General features: G+C 44.1%; 1 protein-coding gene across 1 annotated transcript in view; it reads left to right on the top strand.

Moving 5' to 3' along the window:
• The window catches only part of LOC126416244 (zinc finger and SCAN domain-containing protein 22-like), a 768818-nt gene that overhangs the window by 584463 nt on the left and 165585 nt on the right, over positions 1-18770 (top strand). The window contains exon 6 of the mRNA XM_050083860.1: positions 7457-7622. Coding sequence (XP_049939817.1) covers positions 7457-7622 — 166 coding nt within the window. The remainder of the gene's footprint in view (positions 1-7456; positions 7623-18770) is intronic.

The raw sequence follows: 18770 nt of genomic DNA, 5'->3' as shown, positions 1-18770 counted from the left end.
GACAAAACGAGATCATCGCTGTCGCACTTTTCGAACACCAAAGAAGATTAAAGGTGAAAATGGGTGGGATTGTGTACATAACATTTTGAACAAAAAAATGGTTCGTGTGGCTGTAAGCAATATGGGACTTAACATCTGAGGTCATCAGTCCTCTAGAATAAAGAGCTACTTAAACCTAACGAACCTAAGAACAACACACGCATCCATGCCTGAGGCAAGATTCGAACCTGCGACCATAGCAGCAGCGCGGTTCCGGTCTGAAGCGCCTAGAACCTCTCGGCCACAGCGGCCGGCTATCATTTTGAACAGGAACTCGTGTACGGGAACTACTGTTCCGGTGCTACAGACGTTTGAAAACATATTTGCTAGGTACGTATGCGCAAGGTAGTCACAGTAAGGGGGAGGGGTGCTTATGTCGAATCAGCTAATGTTATTAGACGCGTAACCTACCTCTCTGACCTTGTTCGAACCGCATTCACATGTCTGTGAGTGTTAGAGCAACATAGTTGAGTAAACGTTTTCAGAATACACTGACATGATTCATGTGTATACAAAGCTCATGGTAATGATAGGGCTGCTCATCGCCTTTATCAAGATCGTAATCCATGACGTCCGACTCCATCGCGTATCCTTTTCGTCAGAGTATCTCACTCCAAGGAGACTCCGTACACCTGAATTGGAGTTGCAATTGTTTGTGAAAATTGAAAAAGTTTCCTTCCTGTTTCTATGGTTATTAATGAGTGGAACTGTAAAAGAGGGAATGTACTGGGTCACACCTAATAAATTAATTGTAAAAGTGGTCGGATTACCAACGTGTTTCCAAATGGTTGTATCACGGAAATGGTACGTTTCCGGACATGGGTTCCTACCCAAACTATTATGTACTCATTCCCCTCTACAAGTCCTAGAAGTGTGTAACGGAAGTTTCCGAACACTCTGTATACATATTACATGGCACTGAGCACCAAAATTCTGATTACTATTTGTTGCTTGTTTTAAATCTTCCAGTATTCTACTGTAATGTTTGTGATTTTGGTTTATATCTAGGAAACGTGAACTGATAGAGAAAACTCGATTTTACCAGTGAGTTCAGCAGCGCAAAATTATGTGCATCCACCCATTTATAGACCAGATGCAGAAAAAAGTTTGTTGAATAGGTAGGTGCCTACCGGCTGGAGGTACAGGATAAACGCCAAGGAAACGAAAAAGGAATAGGTGAAAGGTTACACCTTGTCGCACTTCCCTATTTACCCTTGCGATACTGTTTTTAGTTTCGGCGATTTTTGTATAGTTTCTGTGTGACGTTATGAACTGATTATCACTTATTCACATTTGCTGTATACTCTCGTTATCTCTGTGGTGTATTAACACGGCAGTGGTGTGTAGGGGTGTGGTACACCCCTTATTGCGAGTTTCTGTAATTAATTGCTAGGTGGCATGTCACATTGCTCTGTGGTTCCTGGTAATTGTTACGAGATGTCAGCAGAATGGTACAAATGCGTTTTTGTAACTTTAGTTGGGAATATTCATGTTGGTCTGCTAGTGCGACCGTTAGTTATGTAACGCATGCATGTTGGCTGGTGACTTAATGCACATCCCGATCTGTACTGTACCCGGAAACAAAACGAAGAGGACGGCGGCTGTGAAGTCACCGGTTCATTTGGCTCGAAGCGCGGTACCGGTTGTCTGCAGCTTCTAATGCAGCAGCGAGAAGTAAAGTTGGCCGTTTTATTCGTCGCCATCCCTGTAATGTGGCCTGCGCGTTCATTAGCGGAACGGTCTCCTGGCATTACGTGAGATTGCTCCTGGACACCGCAGACAGGCATGTACAGGACGCTCTCCGCAGCAGCGAACAGGAAGGCCGGTTAATTTAGTGCCGTACGCGCTCTACGGCTGGCCGGGCAAAGTGAGTCATCACCAGCGGAGGAGCGCCGTCGTCACCGCAGGAGGTGCGAGATTGTGGTGACGTCACAAGAAGTGATGAGCAGCCTCAGTGAAGCTGGAACATTAGCTGTCTACATTTACAGTCATAGAAAAAAGGTATTCATACACCGTTGTTCATGTAGGATAACTGTATTTATTAGAACTAAATATCGCAACCAGAGCCGTTATTTGGCAAACTAACAGTCTTCTGGGTTTCCTTTCCCAATCCGTGCATATAAAAGGATTAACTAAGCTAGTTTTCCACAAAAAGTAAATAAAAATTCTGCCCAGTTGGCTTTACACAGTGGGGAAAAAGTATTCATACACACAAAGAAACTTGAAATGCACTTAAATGTAATGAAAATGTTAACAGTTACTTCATCAATGTATCACTTTTGTAAATCTTTTTTGCATGCAATGAACCAGTTTATTGGTAGTCTCTGAGGTAATACTGGGTAGGGCAGTTAAAAGTGACGTGGAGGACAGACTTCTAGTGTACAAAGAAACACAGCAGAGGAAAGGAAATACAGTACTATCTTAACTACAGTGGATGTTTAAAGTGACCACTATTCATCTCTTGGCACTTTATGGCTCTGGTCGGCAAGCTGCTGAAGGCAGATCGAACGTGGAGTGGTGGAATTGCTGCTGTCCCAACCGTAATATTCTGCTGCATGTCTTGAAGATTATGAGGATATCTGCAATAGACCTTAGGCTTGACGGCTCTCCGTACAAAGTAATTGCGCTCTGCCACTTAAGGTGACCTTGCTGGCCAGCTAGCGCCACGACCAGACTAATCCCTGTTAACAACTCTGTCAGACGTGAAGATTGTGTAAATGTGCTCCAAGGTTCGGCCGGCTGTGTGGGCGATAGCTCCATCCTGTTGGGAGTAACTGTAAGTGATTTCGTCCTCCGTTAATGCTGCCACAGGAGATGAGACCAATAATGCTATATGTAGACACTGCACATCAAACCCCAACCCTCTGATCATGCGATGGTGTTTCGTGGAAGTTATGCGGATTCTCCAGTGCCCAGAACCTCTGATTCTGTGAGCTGACATAACTACTCAGATGAAAACAGGCTTTAGCAGACATAAAGAACAGACCCAAGTTCAAGTCTTTCACTGTTATCTCAGTGAACTAACAAAACTGGAGGTGATGGGGACTGTCTGCTGCTTTTAGTGCATGAGCAACAGACACTAGGCAGGGATGTATGTACAGGTCAAGGTGAAGTATTCTTCCACAAAGTCGACGCGATATGCCGGTCTCTTGCGATAGGTGTTGGGTTGATTTGGAAGGACTGTGATCCATTTTCTGGTGAAGCACAGCCACATTTTCTGGTGTGCGGGCACGTTTCGAAATGTTTCTTGTTGTTCAAAACAGATCCTATCTGACTCCATTTTCATGGCACTGTTTGCTGGCAGTTTGACACCATTAAACTTTTCAGGAAACAACGGACCACACGGTGTCCACGCCTTTGTTGTCGTGTAACTTTCCACAACGAACATCAGCTGCTCCACTGTGAGTACCATCGTCCCCTTTGACCTGCTCCACTGGCAGTGATAAGTGGGTGCGCGTCACGGGGTGTGACTGTATGCATGCAATCACGTCCCATCACTTCCACTCGCCCGGGCCACTTTTATTTGCCGCCTCCCTCTATTTCGCAATTGTTGCTGTAGACGTTATTTCACAGCAGTCTTTTTACGAATTTCTTGTGTTCTGATCATTCTTCCAAGCGTATTCAAAAGATATACCACTGAATTAAGGTCTGAGCTCTGTGTGCGAAACTTGAAAGTATGGGGAGTATGTCACAACAAGCACAGACGAACAACTTTCGCTGTAGGCTTATGGTCATTGTCTTGTTGAAAATAATTATCTGTGCCTAAGCCCAACCTATTAGCACCATTTTCCACATTTTCCTTCAGGATATTTAAATACTGAAATCTACCCATGTTACTTTCAGCAAAAACAAGTTTCCCAACAGCAGATGTAGACGTGCTGATCGAGTTCTGAGCCATTGTAGAATCAGGGACTTTTCAAATAACAGGCGTGCGGGTAGTGGGACAGAGGTTAAATATTTGGAAGCGGATTTCCCGGACGGCATTTACCTTAGAACCAAGCGAAACCTTTCCAAAACATTGGTTAGAACCGAGGCAGACGGAAATTACATTGCCGGAATAAAAAAATTAGTTCATTACCAGCTTCAAGTTATTCGCTTGTTCATTGTAAGTGCGCACAGCCATCGTCGTCAGGTAGGACAAAGTAGCTACCATAAAGCGTCAAAAGTTATACGTGTGCCGCCGTGTGAGAGATTTTGGTTCACGCTGGTGTGTAAACGAGCGCGTTCATTTGTCGTCAGAGAGAGATCAGCGCTGAGCAGATAAAGAGGCAACGCCGGCGTGTGTAGGCCGAGCAGTGCAGGCTGAAGAAGATGGCACGGTGTCCGTCCCGGAGGAGAGCGATGGCCGTGTCCGACTGTCTCCGTGTAGCACGGCGTCCGCGGAGGCGCAACCAGCAGCTGGCTGCTAGCTGCCTCATCTGCATGCGGCAGGGTGCATGTCCGCGTCTCTGGAGCGCGAGGCAGCCACACCTGTTAGCATTAGTCGCTGCCCCCAACGTACAAGGGTACTTGTCCATCTGCACGACCGCGTCGCCTTCATGCTGTACTCCAGCTCAAGCTTAGATGTCGTCCCATCATGAACCTATTCGACTTCGCCTTAGTTGTTTGGCTACCTGGATGTACATGCCGTTTTTTCCTATCTGAAATGCTTCCATATATTTATTTATTTAGTGTTGGTGCATTCTTCCACCTAAGAAATAGAGCAAGTCGTAGCTTTTTATCGTTTATAATAACAAGTAATAATATTATTCGGTAACTATTTTCAAGGAAATAATAATTATCAGCTGACCCATTAATTACTAATGTAACATTATCCAAGATGAACCGAAATTGAAGCTCTCGGACATCGCAGTGCAATTTCTCGCATTTCAAATGTTTAAATGTGTCTCAAATTATATGGGACTTAACTGCTAAGGTCATCAGTCCGTAAGCTTACACACTAATTACGCTAAATTATCCTAAGAATATATACACACACCCATGCCCGAGGGACGACTCGAACCTCCGCCGGGACCAGCCGCACAGTCCATGACTGCAGCGTCCCTGACCGCTCGGCTAATCCCGCGCGTCTCTCGCATTTCATCCTGTGCATATTTTCGGTAGAAATTTCGTCACGTGCATATTTTCGGTAGAAAATGAACGTTAAATGGTTCAAATGGCTCTGAGCACTATGGGACTTAACTTCTGAGGTCATCAGTCCCCTAGAACTTAGAACTACTTAAACCTAACTAACCTAAGGACACCACACAGATCCATGCCCGATGCAGGATTCGAACCTGCGACCGTAGCGGTCGCGCAGTTCCAGACTGTAGCGCCTAGAACCGCTCGGCCACTCCGGCCGGCAATGAACGTTAAAAAGGGCAGTTTGGCAATGCACGACACGTATCTTCACATGCAAATGTGTAATTTTGCATTAAAATACTCGGATTCGTGATTTCGACTGCGGGTCTAGTTGTAATTTCTTTTTGTTTTCTAATTTCAAATTTCTGGAGTCTTACAACAAATTTTATACAAAGGATATGCGGTCATGGACGCCTGCAGAAATTTTTCTAAGAGTGGCCAGATTTAAAATATGTCAGTTTTGATATAACTGATTCTGTGAGTCTGAAAACGTATCGTACCCCAAGAATTAAACTTGGCAATAAGTACACAATAGTTATTGTATCTGAAAAGACTGACATTTATCTACGAATTTAGTATTCTTAACGTATATTACTTTGGTGCCGTATTTTAGGGTAGATTTCTTTGGTACCTAACCGGAAATCATATGACAGTAGCAAAAGCAAGTAATAAATTTTTATGTTATTATTATGAATAAGGATGTCCCCTCCCTCGCTTCAACCATCTAAAATTACAACCACATACGATTAAATACAGATTACCAACAAAAATGCCACATTAATACTCATCGAAGTGAACGAACTTTAAAAATAGCTTATACAACTCTTCTATATGTAACGCCTTGTTTGCTTATAAAACTCACGTCCGTTCACATTAACGAATTCATTGGATTATTTTCATGTCTGCGTTCTAGTGTCAACTTGCTTAAAACAAGTTGGACGAAATAGTTTCTGAATACTACATTTTTTGGGTAGGGTGCCCAGGAATTACATACGATTTACATAGACACAGAATATTTGTCGTACATATCTTTACACGGTGTTGCTAAATTGCCCTTCTTTGAGGCCAGTTTTCTACCGTGGATACTTTCTCGGCTTCTTTTTTTTTTAACTCGTGCCACTCTGATTCGTCTCGTGTGATTTTTTTCCACTGTTCCATCCCCTACCTCAATTTTCTCGTAGGCTGCATGGTAACGCATCTGAATATATCGTGAAAAATATTTTGCTTCCACAGATTGGTCTTGTAAGCCTGTGCAAACTTCAGTAATACGTTCTCCTGCAGTGTGTGTAGAGCTATTTCATATATAGCTCGCCTTGTCCTATGCAACCTCTCACTTGCTGTTCAAAATAAAACTGACCCATAAAATATTTCTTGAACACTAAGGAAGGCAACACAGCTGAGATCATGTGCCTGGGAGTCCGCCTGCTTAGCTGAGTGCTAACGCGCTTGCCTACCCTGCGGTGGGCCCGGGTTCGATTCCTGGCCGGGTTGGAGATTTTCTCCGCATGTGGACTGGGTATTGTGTTGTCCTCATCATCATTTCATTCTCACCACCAGCCCAATGTGGCGTCGACTGAAAAAAGACTTGCACTCGGCGGCCGAACTTCCCCGGATGGGGCCTCCCGGCCAACAACGCCAATTTTTTTATCTGCCTGGGAGTGGGTGATGCAAGATGGGTTGCCTACCTTAAGGCGCATGAAACATTTTCTGGGCTAGTGATTCCACTCTCTAGTATAGAGGCAGGTACGTCTTTATAATGATTTCTAGAGGTAGATGCGACTTATTTAGGCTCATCGTTGGCGTTCTATTCATACAACAGACCTCACTGCCACAAATTTCAATGATTTTGTGGAAAGATTCTCATCAACATTCAACCCCAGATACTTTACTTAGCTGCTGCACATTTTTGATCAATTGTAAGTAATTGTTTTAATTTTTTGTGTATCAGAGTCTGACTTTTATCATCACCTACACGTGTTTGTTTGTAAACGTTTTAAGTTTGCATCCATAAAACATGCAATTAATTTACAAAAAAATGTTTTCGATTTGTCGCTCCTTCAGTTGTATCACTGTACAGTATTTCAAGTTGATTGTCATTTAGCGTCATGGTCATGGTACCTCCGAGATGTCTGAGGTAGTCACCTCGAGTCAAATCCAGGGTCTCAGAGCTGTACTGCGTTAAATATTAGATCACGAAAAGCACACTATTTTATTTATTGTCCCTTGAGCCCTTAAGCCAAGCTTCGCCTCTGAATAGGACTTGCCCACTTATCACTGTGTCTTTCTGATTCCACAGGAGAAGCCCCACAAGTGCGGTCTGTGCTCGAAGTCATTCCCCACGCCCGGGGACCTCAAGTCGCACATGTACGTCCACAACGGCTCGTGGCCCTTCAAGTGCCACATCTGCAACCGGGGCTTCAGCAAGCATACCAACCTGAAGAACCACCTCTTCCTCCACACCGGTGAGTACCCCTTGCTGCTTAACGGTGGCACAGAAACCAGATCACGAGTATTTTCAGAGGTTCCACAGCGCAGTCTACCAAAGAATCAAGCTACAGAAGGCAGATTTCACCAACAGATCCAGCTTATACCGGGTTTACCATATTTCAATTCCAATGTTAAACAGATGGTAATAGATCCCAAACTAAGCACTTCGACGCAGGAATTGGTGCGATGTTGATGGCAATGCACACAAGGAACAGCAAACTTCAGCAGAAAATGTGTTTTCGAACTGATGTATACGCTCCCGGGACGGAGAAGAAAAAGGAAATCACGAGCAGGTGGCGGAGGGTACCTTCTACCACTGCTAGTCATTCCCTTTTCTGTCTCACTTACAAACAGAACGAGGGAAAAACGCCGAATATCTTTGTACGAGCCCTAATTGTACTTTCCTTGTCTTCGCGGTCCTCAAGCTCAATGTGCGTCGGAGGCAACAGAATTGTTCTGCTCTCTTTTTCAGATACAGGTTCTCTAAATTTTCTCATCATTGTCCCTCCAAGAACTCCAATTCTAGATCACGAATCATCTTCGTAACACTCGCGTGCTGATCGCACCTACTGATAATTAATGTAGCTGCACGCCTCTGAATTGCTTCGACGTCTTCCCTCAAACTGGTCTGGCGGAGATCCCAAACACTAGAGCAATACTCAAGAACGTCTACGTAAGAATTCTATTCGCAGTCTGCTTTGTAAATAAGTTACAATACTCTAAAATTCTCGAAATAAAATGAAGTCCACCACTCACCTTCGCTACTACCGATCTTAAGTGCTTGTTCCATTTCATATCGGTTTGCAGTGATATGTCTTAATATTTATTCGGCTTGACTGTGTCAAGCAGCTGAACACAAATGGTGTATTCGAACGTTAAAGGATTGTTTTTCCTACTCATCTGCATTAACTTGCACATGTTTACATTTAGGGCAAGCTGCCATTCATTACAACAAATAGAAATACTGTCTAAGCCATCCTCTATCCTTCAACAGTCGCTCAACGGTAACTCTTTCCTTTGTAGATAGTGCGTGCCAGTTCCTCTAGGACTTCTTATGTGAAATTCTAAAATGCAGTGCTATCTCGTGGCCACTGAGGCATTACGATCCTTCAAGTTCCATCAACAGCCGTGTAGAAGATCGCTGAAGCAGGCCTCCTGAGCGAGTGTAAGAGCTTGTATCTGAAACTCGTCGCAAAATGGTGGTGGAAGAGCGAGGCAGCCTCCAGTTTTCTGTTGAGCTTTTTGCGTTTTGGTCGAGAATTGGTCGAATCCGATCTGAATACTCATAGTCAATATCCTGGTCGCTCTCCATAACATCGCTTCAGCCCACAAAGTGAAGATCGTGCGAGAGTTTTCAGCCAGCAAACGGATCACAATCCTGGATCATCGGCCCTGTTCGGGGAATTTGGCCCCAGCCGACTTCTGGTTGATCCCCAAATTGGTCAGTGGAAGCAAACGTTAACGACGCAGTTAACGATATCCAAGAAAACTGCGCTGCAGGACTAAATGCAATTGCAAAAAAGGACTGCAGTGACTGTTTCAAAACGCTTTTAAAGCTATTTCAGCTGAGTATGGCCGGCCGGAGTGGCCGTGCGGTTCTAGGCGCTACAGTCTGGAACCGCGAGGCCGCTACGGTCGCAGGTTCGAATCCTGCCTCGGGCATGGATGTCTGTGATGTCCTTAGGTTAGTTAGGTTTAGGTAGTTATAAGTTCTAGGGGACTGAATGACCTCAGAAGTTGAGTCCTATAGTGCTCAGAGCCATTTGAGCCAGCTGTGTATGGATTCAGGGAGAGGCTGTTTTGAATAATTACAGTGATTTTGTGAAGATAATACACGACTTTCATTTTTCATAGCCACAGTCCTAACGGAACTGGGACTCACTAGGTACTAAGCGTCATCAGCAAACAATCGTAGATCGCTGCTCATCATATCTCTAAGGTCAGTTTTGTGTGCAGAGAATAAGAGTGGTCCTGTCACACTTCCCTGGTGCACTGCTGACGATACCTTTGTCTTTGACGAACACCGGCCGTCGACGAGAAAGTACTCGTCATGTTACTGGAGATGTTTCCGAGTCACGTCCGTGTATGGGAACCTATTCCTTATTTTGCAGTGAAGACATATTGTGTAGTGGGGCGATCACTCTGTTGTAGAAATAATTCAAAAGGCAAGATCACTTAAAAACTGTTTATTGGATAACCGGTTTCAACACACTAACGGTGCCATCATCGGATCTGTGAAGATATAACATGACAGGTTTGAGGGAGGACTCACATGAGTTACACAATATACATTACTATTATTACAGCACCACATACCTGAGTGTAGCTTAACGTTAATAAACCATTTGGATATAACGATACATGAGGCAGACCAGCTGGTATAAAATCATTGTTACAAAAATAAAAAACAACTGCTCTTATGGTCATTCTTTTCCATAAGATATGTAAAACCTAAGTCACAAGATAAAACTCTTTGGTACGTGACCGCTGCTCGACTAACAACGGTCGGCATCACACTGCCCTATCACGGGCCGGTTTACCTGCTGCGATTGTAGTGGCTCGCAAGAAAATGACTCAAATGGCTCTGAGCACTATGGGATTTAACTTCTGAGGTCATCCATCTCCTAGAACTTATAACTACTTGAACCTAACTAACCTAAGGACATCACACACATCCATGCCGGAGGCAGGATTCGAACCTGCGACCGTAGCGGTAGTATTACTGCTAATCAAATACCCACGCAAAGAACACTGTCGCATACACTTACTGTACATACTATACATGCTATGCAAACTATACATGCCGGCCTGAGTGGCCGAGCGGTTCTAGGCGCTACAGTCTGGAACCGCGCGTCCGCTACGGTCTCAGGTTCGAATCCTGCCTCTGGCATGGGTGTGTGTGATGTCCTTAGGTTAGTTAGGTTTAAGTAGTTCTAAGTTCTAGGGGACTGATGACCACAGCAGTTAAGTCCCATAGTGCTCAGAGCCATTTGAACCATACTATACATACTATGAAATACGGTCATCCAGTAAACAGTACTCAAGCGATCTTGGCTTTTGAATTATTTCTATTCCTTATTCTTGAAACCATCTCTCACGGTTCGCATGATACGTGTATGAGGAAATGGCAAGCGTATTTTCTCACGAGCAATGATTCCTAAATCCGTGCTGATTTGTGGACATAGGCTTTTCTATACATAAAATGTATTCACAGTTGCGAATATGGACAACCATCAGCTGTATGGAAAGACGACAATGAAAATTTGTGCTGGACTGCGACTCGAACCCAGATTTCCCACTTACCGCGAGCGGTCACCTTACGATTACGCAATCTGTCCACAACTCACGGCCAGACCCAAACTTCCATATGCCGTCAAGCATGTACTTACCTTTACTCGTGCACCCGTTATGTATGTTCCTGTACAGGTGAGACATTTTACTTGATAGTCATTTGCACGGTGTCGGCGGATAAACACGACATTGCGATACCAGTGCTATTCCGAATTACGATGCATTGTTCCTTTGGACGTGCATGCACCCAACGAACCTATGAAATTCGTCGCTGTGGTTCCCTGCCGCTAATGCTCGGTATCGGTCAGGGCGACCGTGTCGCAAGACGAATGGGGGCAGCGCAGGTCGTGGGCGCGCGCATGATGGATGTCCCCCCCCCCCCCCTAGGCTGCAGCCTCCGGTGACGTCAGGCGCCCGCCGACTATTGGAGATGGATGGGCGCGCCTAGCCAGAACTTGGACGGGCGCCTCATTAAACGCTCGTCTGCCTCCCACGCGCCGCCCTGCTACTGTGCGCTCTGTTTGGAGAGCAATCGTCTGCCCGCCCTTATCCAGATCGTAATAGCGCGCTTGCGAAATATACACTCACTAATGCTATCCTGCAGCCTGCATATCATATTCGTATTAGAGTAACTGTAGCTGTGGTATACAACGGCATGGCTCTGCGCTATTTACTAGGGGCGTTCAATAGGTAATGCAATAAATTTTTTTCTCGACCAGTTCCGGTGGAAAAAAATGCGGAATTTGTTGTGGAATATGGTGAAATATTCCCGCTTCAGCCGCTCTAGTTCCATGAAGATCCGGTAGGTGGAGGCGCTGTACATGGCCTTCAAGTGATGCCTCTAAACGGAGGTGTGTTCCAAGCAAATAGCATCGCACATATCCAGAGGCGCTTGCAGAATATCTACGGAGACGTGGACACGAACAAAAGCACGGTGAGTGGTTGGGCGAAGCGTCTGTCATCATCGCAAGGTCGCGGAAACCTGCCCGATTCCCAGCGTATGGGAAAGCTGCAAGCAGCTTTGACTCCTGTAATGTTGGAATGTGCGGATATGATGGATCACAATCGAACACCTCGCCGCATAACTGCACGTCTCTGTGGGCAGTCCTAACACATTCGTCCACCAGTTCGGCCACTCAAAAGTATGTGTGCGCTGGGTTCCTCGCCACGTAACAACATACCATAAAGAGCAATGAAGGACCATCTGTGCGGGATTGCTTGTGCATTGTGATCTTCATCGTAACAACTTCGTCGAACGTCGTATCTGGCGATGAAACATGAGTTCATCAGTTCGAACCGGAAACAAAACGGCAATCTATGGAGTGGCGCGACACTACCTCTCCTCCAAATGTTCAAATGTGTGTGAGATCTTATGAGACTTAACTGCTACGGCCATCAGTCCCTAAGCTTACACACTACTTAACCTAAAATATCCTAAGGACAAATATACACACACCCATGCCCAAGGGAGGACTCGAACCTCCGCCGGGACCAGCCGCACAGTCTATGACTGCAGCGCCCTAGACCGCTCGGTTAATCCCGCGCTCCTCTCCTCCGAAGGAAGTGTTGAGAGCGGCACATTCAGCCGATAACGTTATGGCGAAGACCTTGTGGGACTCTGAAAGATTTATTCTGTTTCATGGTCTCCACCATGGTGCAAATAGTATTGTTTTACCCTCAGGAAACTGAAGAAATTACTTCAGCATTTTCGTCGCTACGAAAATGTAAACGAACTTCTTCCTCTCCATGACAACGCAAGGCTTCACATAAGTCTGCCCGTCCTAAAGGAGATGACAAAACTTCATTGGACTGTTCTTCCTCATCCACCCTACAGCCCGAACATCATACCTTCTGACTTCCATATGTTTGGCCCAATGAAGGATGCACTCCAAGGGAAGCAGGATATGCATGATAAGTAGGTTATTGATGCAGCAACACGTTAGTTCCGACGTCGACCAGCAGAGCTCTACCACACGGACATATCGGCGCTCTGAGTAATATTCCGTAAGGCCGTAGGACTGAACGTATATTATGTTAAAAAACAGAGTTATTTAGCCGAAAGAGTGGGGAATAGTATAGTGTATTGGAATCCCGAGTACAACCAACCTGCTTTCAAAAAAAAAAAAAATAAATAAATAAAAAATTGTAGCATTTACGTACGTGATAACCCATTTCCCTCTGCTTGTTGATCCAAAATACGCAAAATGTGTGACAATTGCAACTCCAACGCCTTGTGATTCAAATGAACGCTATACGAGGGTTGAGTGATAACAACAACTCTACTACTTTACACCCAGAAAGTTGATTTATCTACGTCATCCAGTTTGAAGCCGTTTCACGTTGCACTGCCTTTCAGTTTGCTTGTTTTGGGTGCAGATGGAAGGCAATGAGTTGCGTTTTTGAGGGCTTTCGTTTAAAGAAATTATCTTGGTAATTTTCTGACTGGGCATTTAGAGCGCGTATCAGGAGTTTCTGTGCAACATTTAAGGACGAAAGCGACTTTCGCATGGTGTCCCACTGCCAAGTAACACAGCTCGCTGAAACTTGGATCATGCGTAGAAAGATCTGATACAGTATATTAGAGAAGCTAATTCAAAGAAATGCGCAATGAGACGAACAGAAACGACAATAATTACACTGTAGTCACAGCAGTCATGATGTTCCTCTGGGGACGCGCGGGATTAGCCGAGCGGTCTAGGGCGCTACAATCATGGACTGTGTGGCTGGTCCCGGCGAAGGTTCGAGTCCTCCCTCAGGCATGGGTGTGTGTGTTTGTCCTTAGGATAATTAAGGTTAGGTAGTGTATAAGCTTAAGGACTGTTAACTTTAGCTGTTAAGAGCCATAGGATTTCACACACATTTGAATATGTTCCTCTGGGCATTACAAAAGGTGGGACATCGTGCTTAATAGGGTGTGTAATCACCACTGAAGGAAATGCAGGCTCTGTTATGGGCTCCCATTCTGGCCATAAAGTTAGTAACGAGTTGTTGTGATAGGGTCTTCATTCCCTCCACCAGTGCCATTCATAACTGCTGGATGGTTGTTGTTTTCGTGTGAACATTCTGCATTCGCCCACCAGCGCAGATGTTGGTTGCGTCTAGACCTTCTGCAATACGCTTCCCCATCTAATCTCAGTCGTGCTCGATGGGGTTGAAGTCGGGGGAACGGGCGGGCTAGTCCATTCGCCGAATATCCTTTCGTTACAAGAGCTCCACCATCGCCACTGTTCGATGCGGTTGCACATTGTCATCCATGAGAATAAAATTAGTGTTGAATTCGTGCCTGAAAAGAGGCACATAGGGAAACAGTACATTGTCACAGTAACGTGACTGTTGACTGTACCAGGTTAAAATATTTGGAGGTCTATACAATCATGCAACATTACGCCTTCCCGTATCATAACACCTGGACCACCAAAACGGTCATGTCCGACAACGTTTCTGGGTGAATCACGTGTTCCCCTCTCCCGCAACAAGAAAATACGTCCAAAACCTGTACTCGTATTGAATTTGCTCTCATCCAAGAAAAACATACCCCATAACTGCGTCGCGTTGTGGGGCAAGTCCCATTTGACGCTATAGCCACGCTGATCTCACGCCATGAGCGACATCCAGTTTTCTATGCACGACTGCGACACCTTTGCCAACATGCTCCAGCAATTTCATGCATTTGAACCGAGTAACTACAAAGAGCACATCACCAAGCTTTCTCATAAAGTTGCTGCAAGGAACAACATACTACATAAGCTCAGTGGTACCACCTGGGGAACCCCTGCTGACTGTCTTCGTTTAACTGGCATCAGTCTTGTGTACTCTGCTGCCGAGTACTGTGCACCTGTCTGGTTGGAAAGTGTACATGTGAAGAAGGTAGACACAAAACTTAGCTACACAATGCGCTTAATTACTGGTTCCATCAAGTCAACCCCATGCCAATGGTTACCTGTACTGAGTCACATCCCTCCACCTCACTTAAGGCGGAAACAAGCTATACTAAGGGAGGCCAAGAAAATCTCTGCATCACCCTCTCTACCACTGCACCAGGAATTCTGTCATCCGCCACAGCAACGATTGCGATCAAGAAGACCAGCAAGTGTTACTGCAGGACAACTCATCGCGGCTGATTTTGCTCTAAACGAAAGCTGGAAGCATGAATGGTGAACAAAAACATTTGGAACAGGAGCCTATCACCTCGATCCCACAAAGAAGCCAAAAGGTTTTGACCTACCGAGGAACGAGGACTGGACATGGTTGTTGTAGGTACTTCAGGTACAAATGGGGATGGATCAGTTCTCTTACGTGTGAATGTAACCAAGAAGAGCAGACAATTGAACATCTAGTCCAACGCTGTCCACTTCATTCATACCCTGGAATTCCCGATGACTTGTTCGCTCTCACACCCAGCTTAATTAACTGGTCGAAAAACACGGACTTTAAGGTTTAATCTTGTCTAATATCATATGTATATAGTATAAAATCATTTGCCTTATATCAGCTGTATATTGTATAAAATCACCATACGATTAAATAAAATAAATAAATGTGTTATGTTGCTTTATCGATCTCGTCCTTAAGTTTTGCAGAGCAGTGTATTTTTCTCCCTCCTCAAAACTCTATCCTTGAACTGTGATGGCCATGTCGTCGTCGTACAGGATGTGAATCGCGTAATATAGTGTTAATTGGTCGTTGGTATACAGGTTGAATTGGAGGGGAGGTAGCTTAGAACATTAACTTGGGCGATCCCACTTTTCTGCAGCTGCAACAGTCTCTTTCTGACTTCCAGCGTTACACGGAAGATTCTGTTTTGCTGCAGTGTATCAGAGAGTTTTACAACTCCTTTATTTTTAAGGGTGTTATACAGTTTTTCCCAGGGTATCCATGATTCTCTGTGTAGTGTGCAGAGCTTAGTTCAACCAAAACTAGTTCAGTAAGGGACAAGGTTAGGCTGGTGCCTTTTGGCGGAGGAGACAAGGGTTAGTGATGCCTGCTATGCAGTTCTATATCAGTTGATATTTAAAAGCAATATCACGTGATAGTGCGTCAACAGTGCTATTACTTTTGCATTTCACATTTTCCCCACATCTTTCAGGTCCTCTACGTCTTGAGGATCGATCGTGGGATTGGCTGAATAGGAATATTTAAAAACATTGAACACAGAAAGTTTCATTAGAACTCCCTCTATAACGAGATATAATCATTTTCCGTCGAAGTCACTTCGTATTTGGCTACACGTTTTGTCAACGATAAAGGCCGGCCGCTGTGACCGAGCGGTTCTAGGCGCTTCAGTCTGGAACCACGTGACCGCTACGGTCACAGGTTCGAATCCTGCCTCGGGCTTGGATGTGTGTGATGTCCTTAGGTTAGTTAGGTTTCAGTAGTTCTAAGTTCTAGGGGACTGATGACCTCAGATGTTAAGTCCCATAACGCTCAGAGATATTTGAACCATTCAACGATAAAGCAGTTCCACGAATCCCTATCGGAAAAATGTTTCACCTTCAGATTAAACAACTAATTCCTCACGTGAAACCTATTCGCAGTTGCGAATACGGTCAACTATCAGCTGTGTAAGTGAATGATGACAATGAAAAACCGTGCCGGACCAGGGCTTTACGTGAGCGGTCGCCTTAACCATAAATTCTCAGTGCGTTACACATTTCTTCTCTATTCCTTATAAAAGTGCTGTGGCCGTGAGATATATAGTTTTTAATATGTTTCTCGTTTGTGTCTTCGAGTTTCTGCAACCTTTATTCATTCCATCAGCTTCGTTCTTTCATAATTCTGATCGTGCCAAGTCTATATAATTTTACCGCAACATGGACAGTAAAAACTAGTGTAGCTTTACAGGCAGAAAATGACTTAATAAGAATAGCTCAAGGTGTGATCTAATCGGACATGCAGAGGAAAAAGTCGCATTGTGTAGAATAATTTACAGCCTATTCTCAAACGAATCCTAGTAGTAATTTGCTTTCTCAGCCGTCTATCTCGATTTGTCTTAGCTGCAAATAAAGCAATTGGTAATCCAGCAACTGTACGTTTGAATAATAAATGATAACGTGTGACATTTAGGCTCCTTGCCTGTTTCCAGGACAGTCGCTCGGTCGTGCATTACGACAGTCGACCATCTCATACCCACATCGCACGGAGGAAGCATTTTACGTTATACTGCTCTTCTGTGCGGTCATACTATCCGAGGCTACTATATAAGCAACTTAACAACACATTTTCTATCTACGTAAGCGCTACATTCACTAAAAATCCATCACAGCAGTTTCTCAGTTTTCCTCATCTCTTCGTCACTAACATAGAGATAAATTTTATTTTTTGCTTATTTCTCGATTTCTTCGTGTTTGTCAATGATTTTGTAGCCCATAAGTCATTGGCAATGTTACGTATTTCACAAGATGTTGAAGCCAGTATTATAATATCGAGTTATATATCCGTAACACATGAAAATATTCAATACAGTTCCGTCAAGAAACAATCATCGGAATATTTACTATCACGTCCACTTCATCAACAAATCGTCCTTATGGCAGAGACACGGCTACAAGGGCCTTTCCCATACTTAAATTTATGCAGCTGATTCTCTCAAACGAATATCAGCTGCATTCTTCTCGATTGCTCTCGTCTTCTACACCATCATGTAGGAGAAAATTGTGGCTCAAATTGACTTCACAGTCGAAATTTTTCTGAGGTATATTTTCCAAAAATATGTACCTTTTTAAACTTTCACCAACTGTCTGTTGTATTGTCTGCTCAATTTACATTTAATATCCTACTCGATATGACATCTCGGAGTCCTATAAGCATTTTACATCGATGTTCTTTAAGTCTAGTGACCCGCAAAGCACCGATTTTACTACTTTGCCCCCTTCATATCAGTGTTTCTCTTCATAATCAACAAAGATCTATTTTGTGAATGCCGCTTTGCAAAGGACAATTTGCTATTTAATTTTATTTTAGCAATAAAGGACATCACACACATCCATGCCCGAGACAGGATTCGAACCTGCGACCGCAGTGGTCGCTCGGTTCCAGGCTGTAACGCCTAGAACCGCCACACAAAGTCACATGTATTTTCATTTCTGCATGAGCGTTAGGCTCAACAGTTCGGTAACCACGGGAGAGTGGACGATACACTTTACCGATACAGGCCACGCAGAAACCTCCTTCGATGCTTTGTTAGCTAATTATTTACCACATGATGTGGTTTGTACTAGTTGCCACTCAGTTCGTGCTATAGCAGGTAAAGTTATTTATTGCTAAATGCTTAACAAACTCTTGTAGAAAGATCACCTATCAAATTCTGTGACTGGTTCTTATCAAACAGGATTCACAGGAGAGATTCAGAGTATTCCAATAACACATTTACAGCTTTTCACGGATTAATTATTCTACTTAAGAGCAGAAGGTTCACAGTGGGATTAAGATTCTAGGTGAAATGATGTCATTGACAAGATCGTCAAATACTTACGTATTCCTCAGTGAAAACGCGGAAGAATTACAGGACATACAGAATGGAATGGACAGTCTCTGAGCACGGAATATGGAATGCAAGTAAACCGAAGAAAGACGAAAGTAATGTGCACTAAAAGAAATGAGATTAGAAATAAACTTAACATCAAAATATGTGAGCAAGACGTAAATAAAGAGAAGGAAATCAGCTAAATGGGAAACAAAATAACACATGTCGGACGGAGCAATGAGGAAATAAAAAGCAGAGTAGCGTGAGCAAAGAGGGCATTCCTGTCCAAAAGAAGTTACTAGCATCTATCACAGGCCTCAATTTCAGGATGAAATTCCTAAAAATGTACGTTTGGAGGACGAAATAAGGA

This window comes from Schistocerca serialis, chromosome 8 (genome assembly GCF_023864345.2).
Source record: "Schistocerca serialis cubense isolate TAMUIC-IGC-003099 chromosome 8, iqSchSeri2.2, whole genome shotgun sequence".
Classification (NCBI taxonomy): Eukaryota; Metazoa; Arthropoda; class Insecta; order Orthoptera; family Acrididae; genus Schistocerca; species Schistocerca serialis.
Note: the sequence above shows the minus strand (reverse complement) of the source record. Positions and strands in the feature narration are given on the sequence as shown.